Raw genomic sequence first — 8,474 nt, forward strand, 5'->3', positions numbered from 1 at the left:
AATCTAATTTTTCATTTGCACAGCCCACTGTTCCAAAGATCTGTCAAACGCCAGTGGGGTGTAAAAGCTCATTGCACCCTTTGTTACGTTCCGTGAGGGGTGTAGTTTCCGTAATGGGGTCACACGTGGGGGGGTTCACTGTTCTGGCACCATGTGGGCTTTGTAAACGCACATGGCTCCCGACTTCCATTCCAACCAAATTCTCTCTCCAAAATCCCATTGTCGCTCCTTCCCTTCTGAGCATTGTAGTGCACCTACAGAGCACTTTACATCCACATATGAGATGTTTCCTTACTCGAGAGAAACGGGGTTACAAATTTTGGGAGACATTTTCACTTATTACCCCTTGTAAAAAGGAAAAATTTGGGGTAACATCAGCATTTTTAGTGAAAAAAAAATTCATTTTAACGTCCAACTTCGTCAAACAAAATTCGTCAAACAACTGTGGAGGCTCACTGTACCCCTTGTTACGTTCCTTGAGGGGTGTAGTTTTCCAAATAGTGTGCCATGTGGGGTGTATTTTGCTGTTCTGGCACTATGGGGGCTTCCTAAATGAGACATGCCCCCCAAAAACCATTTCAGCAAAATTCGCTTTCCAAAAGCCTATTGTCACTCCTTCCCTTCTGAGCCCTCTAGTGCACCCACGGAACACTTTACATCCACATATGCATTATTTCTTTACTCGAGAGAAATTAGGTTACAAATTTTGGGGGGGATTTCTCTCCTTTTACCCCTTGTAAAAATTCAAAATATGGGTCTACAAGAACATGTTAGTGTAAAAAAATAGATTTAGAATTTTCGCCTCCACTTTGCTGCTATTCCTGTGAAACGCCTAAAGGGTTAGCAAACTTTCTGAATGTCATTTTAAATACGTTGAGGCGTGCAGTTTTCATAATGGGGTCCATTATGGGGTATTTCTAACATAAAGACCCTCAAATTCCCTTCAAAACTGAACTGGTCCCTAAAAAATTCAGATTTTGAAATTTCATGAAAAATTGGAAAATTGCTGCTAAACTTTGAAGCCCTCTAATGTCTTAAAAAAGTAAAAACATGCCAACTTTATGATGCCAAAATAAAATAAACATATTGTATATGCGAATCAATATATAATTTATTTGGTATGTCCAACCAGAGAGCTTCAAAGTTAGAAAATGCTAAATTTTCATGAAATTTGGGAATTTTTCTCCAAGAAATGTTTCTAGTATTGATGAAAATGTACCACAAACATAAAGTAGAATAGGTCACGAAAAAGCTGTCTCGGAATCAAATTCATAAGTAAAAGCATCCCAGAGTTATTAATGCTTAAAGTGACACTGGTCAGATTAGCCAAAAATGCTCTGGTCTTTAAGGTCATAATGGGCTTCGTCCCCAAGGGGTTAATATTATCTTGGGGGCATGGTAAAAATAGAAAAACAAATCACACTCACCTTCCCTGGTCCCCTCCTATTCCAGCATTTACCAGTCTCCTATAATCATCACTTGTTCCAGCTTCTAGAGAAGACGTCTCAGCAGGACCTGTCCAGTCACTGACTGAGGCGGGACTGCGCTGTGGCCAGTGATTGGCTGAGCTGACAGGTCCTGCTGAGACACTGCCTCTCGGACACAGGAATAAACATTGATGACTATAGGGCACTGGAACATGAGCTTCGAGGAATCAGGGTAGGGGGAGTATGATTTTGTTTTTTATTTTTTCTATTCCCCCAACATAGTATAAAAAATGATATGATATTGTAATACCCCTTCAACTCAATCTTAGCTGCATTGTGTATCAGGGTTGGCTCAAATCCACATTCTGTTCCACCAGGAGCTCAGCTTCAGCTCTGTCTCTCATCTTTACTTTATATTGGAGTGTTGCTTGCTCAGATCGAGAGATTTTTATCTCATTAATTCTGATTGATGTTCTGATTGGGGTTTTCCCTCATTTTCCACCTGTAGTAAAAAGAAGCTTTGTATGATTTACGGGAAATGGACAGAGTGTATGTGGAGTGTAGATCCTGCTACATATGAAGCGCATAAGAAGTCTGAAAAGAAAGGAGGTGAACAGAAGAAAAATAAGCAGGTGAGTAGTGTATGCATTAGATATCCTGTCTGATGCACAGTGGCCTCCATTACTAGGTCTCATTCCTATGGGGGAGGTAAGGTGAGGAGCACACAACAAAGCCTGATGATATGATCCATGGTGAAAGGTGTCGGACTTATACAGAAATCAGGAGTATCCAATGTGCAGTTTTTACTCTCTCTTAACATTGTTGCATTGTTTCTGCAGTATGATGAATCTGTGAACCCTGAGACTGATGAAGCCGATGATATGCCTGATGTTCAAGAGACAGTGCAGGTTATAGCCGGCAGTAAACTACTTTGGAGGATCAGCAGTCGACCCCCAAACTCTTCCCAGGTTAGCACTGGGTCCATAGACCCTGTAAAATATTGGCATGTTTTTTCCCTATAACAATAATAAAAGTAACTGCATGTGTAAGTATTGCATTCCCTTCATTGTAATGTAATAGGCCTAAGGGTAGATCTACATTTGGACACTTTTTTACAGATTAGTCATAGTAAGTAAATTACATTATTTATCATTCACTAACCCTGAGTTACATCCTGTATTATACTCTATAGGTACGCTCACACGTGTGCAGATTTGACGTGCAGGATTTGATGCACAGGATTTTCTGCTGCAGATTTCAATGTAAGCTAAATGACTGATCACAGCTTCTAATCTGCAGTTACAAATCCTGCGCATCAAATCTGCGCAGAATCCTGTATGTGTGAATGTGCCCTAAAACTGTATTATTCTTCTAATGGAGTTACTGTGTACATATGTTACATTGCTTATCCTGTACAGGTCCAGATATATATATACTCCAGAACTGTACTCGCCCTACAATGTATTTTATATTGGTCTCACTACTCTTGTCATTGCCATGGTATAATAACATTTTGTTTTTCATCTCCTAAGATGTATAACTTCACCAATTTTGCTGTGGCCCTCAATGAGCTTGACAAAGACTTGGAGTCCACATTGGCTCCCACTGACTGTCGCTTAAGACCCGACATCAGGTATATGGAGAATGGAGATCTCGGTAAGTGCTGCAGCCTTTGGCATCATTCCATGTTACATTGGTTTGCTGGTGTATGTCACCCAAAGGTTTTTTATTAACAATCTCTCTGTGTTATTCAGATCAAGCTAGTAAAGCAAAGGAAAGGTTAGAAGAAAAGCAGAGGGCAGCCCGAAGGGAGCGAGCAAAGACTGGCGAGGAGTGGAGAACAAGGTATTGTGTCCTGGAGGGTTTTGCGTGACGTTATTAGTTTTTATTTTAGTTGTGATTTGCCATTCTCTGTGTCTCCTATAAATGGCCACATAATATGTTACAGGAGAGATCACATACACTCGCGCTTCTTAGCAGACACCTTGTAATTTACTTCATGTTGTGTCTTGGCTGTGCTGAGGAATTCTCAGATTTTAGTGATTCCTTTTCCTCTCCTCATCTCTTATTCTCTCACGTTCCTTTCGCTGTCATTTGCACATTGCACTTTCCTCATCTATTCTACATTCTTTGTGCCCTCTCTATTGCCATATTGTCGTATCTCTTGTCATTCTACAGTCTATTTTGTATCTTCTTGTGTTATATTGTCCTCTCTGTTTTTATTTGACTCATTCATGTTAGTTTCTTCTTAGGTCACATCACAGTCCCTTCTAATGCATGTCATTCTCTCTCATCTCTTATGTGGGTTCATCTCGAGCCATCTTGTCTTAATTTTCTTTTCTACCTATATTAACATTTATATTAAAGGGTAACTCCACTCCCCAGCATCCAGAACATTGAGTTCCTGAACACTGTGTGCGGGCTTCCATGTTCACGTCCGCCCCCCTCGTGACGTCACGCCCCGTCATGTGACGTCACGTCCCGTCATGTGATGTCACATCCCGCCCCCTCAATGCAAGTCTATGGGAGGGGGTGTGACGGCCGTCGCACCCCCTTCCCATAGACTTTCATTGAGGGGGCAGGCCATGACGTCACGAGGGGGTGGGTGTGAGCACGGAAACCCGCACACAGCGTTCAGGAACTCAATGTTCCGGATGCTGGGGAGTGGAGTAACCCTTTAATATAAATGTTAATATAGGTAGAAAAGAAAATGAAGACAAGATGGCTTGTAACCCTTTAATATAAATGTGAATATTTCTCTTTCCACCCCCTTGTCATCTTCCTCCTTCTCATACTGTTCTTTCTTCTGCTCACCCTCTTATTTGCTATCTTATTATGTTATGAAAACCTCTTAAGTAAGGCCTCTTGTCATCTGTGATTCTTCAGTTTTTTTTGCCTCCATAAATCATTGCCATATCCTTTTTTTTCCCTTAAAGTTTCACCTCTGTCTCTTCTTTTCCAGGTGGTTTACACAGGGGACTAACCCGCACACTAAGACTTCTGACTGGCTCTATACTGGAGGATACTTTGATAGAAACTTCACAGACTGTCCCGACATCTATTGATACCCTTCCCCTGGACTTTTTGTTTTACATCAGACCTAGGCATCATATCAACTTTTGCACCGGAGCCAAGGCTCACTGACTGTGTCTCTGCGGAGTGGGGTGTGCGTATGTATATGTAGATATATATATATGCACACATTTTTTTCTTTTTAGGAAACTTTATTGTTCAATCGGGGAATTATTATTTAACAACATTGGTTGCCAAAAATAAAGCTTATTTTTGTGCTAGTTTGTATATGCAAGTCAGTTAGGTGTATACAAACGCACAAAGAGTATGTAGCCAACAGTGCGGGGATCGATCACTTCCCAAATTTTAATCTTCCTTTGTCTGAATATGATGACTAGTCACTAGTGAACATGTGTCAATCCCACCACTAATGCTGGCTGCTGGTATGTAATCCTCTCTATCTACTTACTGACTGTTTCCTTACTTTGTAATCAGTGGTGACTGGATCCACAAGTATTGAAGCTTTCACCTTTTTTGATTGGTCATTAGGTTAAGGATTGTGTGCAGGTGTAGATTTTGTGAGCATGGCTCATAAACACTACGGGACTAGCGATTTTAAGGATCATAGCTTAAAAGATGCAGTAACCTCCCACAGCTTGAAAGCTGTGCTATTCCGGCTATCAGGGTAAAGTTGGATTGTAATTGACCTGAATAGCTTAGCGCCACCTATAGGTTGTGTGAAGGTTCTTTTGCAAATGATCTTGTAGATCATAGGGATGAAACTTAAAAATATTTTTGGAAATAAAAAATAAAACTATTTTAATTTTAGGGTCTCTGTGTACTGGTACAGTGATCTAGGCCACTGGAATCACCAAGCTGTGGCTCTCCAGCTGTTGCAAAACCACACCTCTTAGAATGTCCTAAAAGCCTTGTAGTTGTAGTTTTGCTAGAGCTGGAAAGTGACGTTGGAAAATACGGCTTAAGGGTACGTTCACACGAGCGGATCCACAGCGTATATTACGCTGCAGATCCGCGACTGAAGGACCCCTACTGGGTGCCTTTAGATGTGCTGCTCGGAGCCGCAATCCGCCTCTACGAGCAGACACTGCTGCAATGTTCGAGTTGCCGCGCATGCACGGTGTACTCGCACACATCACAGCCCCTTCCCCTGCTCCCTGAGCTAGGTCAAGAGTAGCCGCAATGTGAGAGTATACTGCGCATGCGCGGCGACTCGCGCATTGCAGTGTGTCTGCTCGGAGCGGCGGATTGCCGCTCTGAGCAGGCACCTGTAAAGGCAGCATACAGCGGTCCTTCAGCGGCGGATCCGCAGCGCAATATGCTCATATTCCCCAGCTCATACTCGTGCTGGCATCTAAGCTGTGGGCCACACATCCTCCTCACTGCCTTTAACTTAAGCATGCAGGCTCAGGTGATCTGTGTATGTCAATCACTATAATCTCCCAGAGTCTTTCCTATGTCCCCCCTACACTCCCCACCTGCATTAACATTCACTTAAATGCTAGCTAAGGTGATCAGTGTCTGCCAATCATCATCTCCTCCGTGATCAGTCCACACTGGCATCTACTCTGCACCCTCACGGTCTGCATTGATAAGCATGCAATCACATGATCTGCATATATTACGATTGAAAGTAAAGTGTTCAGCTTTGAAAACCATACACTTTACTTTTTATGTAGATTGTGTCTCTATCTATAAAGTCACAGTGTACATAAATTACATAACTTATCCAGTACTGACCCTAAATTACATTCTGTATTATACTCCAGAGCTGCAATTAACTATTCTGCTGGTGAAGTCACTTGGGGAGATTTATCAAAACCTGTCCAGAGGAAAAGTTGCTGAGTTGCCCATAGCAACCAATCAGATCGCTTCTTTCATTTTTCAGAGGCCTCTTCAAAAATGGAAGAAGCAATCTGATTGGTCGCTATGGGCAACTCAGCAACTTTTCCTCTGGACAGGTTTTGATAAATCTCCCATACGGTCTACATACATTGCATTATTTATCATGTACTGATCCTGTATTACACTCCAGAGCTGTACTCACTATTCTGCTGGTGGAGTCTGTGTACATACATACATTTCTTATCCTGTACTGATCCTGAGTTATACTCCAGAGCTGTACTTACTATTCTGCTGGTGGAGTCACTGTGTACATACATTACATTACTTATCCTGTACTTATCCTGAGTTATATCCTGTATTATACTCCAGAGCTGTACTCACTATTCAGCTGGTGGAGTCACTGTGTACATACATTACATTACTTATCCTGTACTAATCCTGAGTTATATCCTGTATTATACTCCAGAGCTGTACTCACTATTCTGCTGGTGGAGTCACTGTGTACATACATTACATTACTTATCCTGTACTTATCCTGAGTTATATCTTGTATTATACTCCAGAGCTGTACTTACTATTCTCCTCGTGGGGTACTACAGCAATAGAAAACTTGTCCCCTATCCTCAGGATAGGGGATAAGTGTCTGATCGCGGGGGGTCCAAGCACTGGGACCCCTCACGATCTCCCGTACGGGGACCTGGCATTGCTTCTACTCTGCACGGCTAATGTGTGTTTAGTTGACCTTACTGAGGTCGACATACGCCCCTCCATTTAGCTCTATGGGTGAGGCGGGGAGGCATGAATGCTGCATCTCAGCCTTTCCAATAGAGATACATGAAGGGGGCGTGTCTGCCTCTGCGACATGCTGTGGCCGACACGCCTCCTGTACAGGAGAGCCGGGGGCCCCATACAGGAGATAGTGGGGGGGGGGGGGGGGCAGCGTTCTGACCCCCTGGATCACACACTTATCCCCTATCCTGCCGGATAAGTTTTCTATCACTGCATTACTCCTTTAAAGGGGCCCAGAAAACCCATGGCACCAATGCACAAAAAATAACTCTTACCTACAAACAGAGAAGTTTTTTTCTTTCACTACAGGACTTAGCCCTTCCCATACTAACAATTGCCCAGAGGGATCCTGGGAATCATGCAATCTCTCTAAATTAGGGAGTCTCCTTTTTCTGTCAGGTTTTTACCAGACAGCCAACTCTGGGGCAGCTGACAACCACTGTCGCCACATTTGCCATTCCCACAGGATTTGTCACCTAACTTTCCCAGATTCCTGAATGGCAAATCTGCCTAGCTACACAGAGATGGATCTCCTGCTCTCTTTATCGCTGCTGATCTAGGCAACTTTGGTGTTTAGGACATGCTAGGCTGTCATGTTGGCCATATTGGTTGTCTCCCAGCTTTCCTTGCAATGTATAAAATTCAACCGGGATTATTATTTTTAATTTTAGGAGGATTTCTTTTTGACGTGTATGTGTGAGTCTGATTGTGACTTTTAGGAAACTATATCCAATACAGATGGCGTCTGGTAGCTCTGAATCACAGGTACCAGCTTTACATGAGAAGGATTGCATACAACATATGTACAAAGGCCGTGCATCCAGCAATGTTTATTGTACATCACAACCACTATGTCAGCATCGGTGTCAGTGTGTGTGTGTGTGTGTGTGTGTGTGTGTGTGTGTGTGTGTGTGAGTGTGAGAGAATATTTATATTTAAGAAATTGTGCATACAGGTATATCCTTGTATGTGTGTATGTACATACATACCTATATGCGTATATGTTTATATATATATAGAGAGAGAGAGTACAGCTGTATAACAAAGCAATATTTAATGTAAAGCCAATTGATTAAACTACAGAGGGGTTTTATAGCAAGGGGAGGGGGACAAAACAGACAGATAAAATTGTGTTCTACTTGGTTTATTAAAAATAGCTGTGATTATGATGTACCGCCATCTTGTCTGGTTTCTGCATATCACGGAATACTGTGTAACTCCTGTGTGTGTTGTATATTAAATCGGTGATAACTTATGACAGATCAAGATCTATATTCTGATGCTCAGTTATTGTTTTACTCCACTAGCAGGGTAATAGAGATGAGTCTTCGCAGTCTACTGTATAGCAGATAGAACTTCCTGGCGCTGTGACATTACATGTGC

At 42.3% G+C, this 8,474-nt stretch overlaps 1 protein-coding gene across 2 annotated transcripts in view; it reads left to right on the forward strand.

Moving 5' to 3' along the window:
* OSBPL2 (oxysterol binding protein like 2) overlaps window positions 1-8,260 on the forward strand; it is a 99,790-nt gene extending 91,530 nt beyond the window's left edge. For both annotated transcript variants that reach the window (XM_056549247.1, XM_056549248.1), the window contains exons 10-14: window positions 1,936-2,059; window positions 2,267-2,395; window positions 2,960-3,083; window positions 3,182-3,272; window positions 4,390-8,260. In XM_056549247.1, the coding sequence (XP_056405222.1) occupies window positions 1,936-2,059; window positions 2,267-2,395; window positions 2,960-3,083; window positions 3,182-3,272; window positions 4,390-4,492 (571 nt within the window). In that variant the 3' untranslated portion in view covers window positions 4,493-8,260. The remainder of the gene's footprint in view (window positions 1-1,935; window positions 2,060-2,266; window positions 2,396-2,959; window positions 3,084-3,181; window positions 3,273-4,389) is intronic.
* Window positions 8,261-8,474: the final 214 nt, after the last annotated feature.

Source organism: Hyla sarda, chromosome 12, assembly GCF_029499605.1.
Source record: "Hyla sarda isolate aHylSar1 chromosome 12, aHylSar1.hap1, whole genome shotgun sequence".
NCBI lineage: Eukaryota > Metazoa > Chordata > Amphibia > Anura > Hylidae > Hyla > Hyla sarda.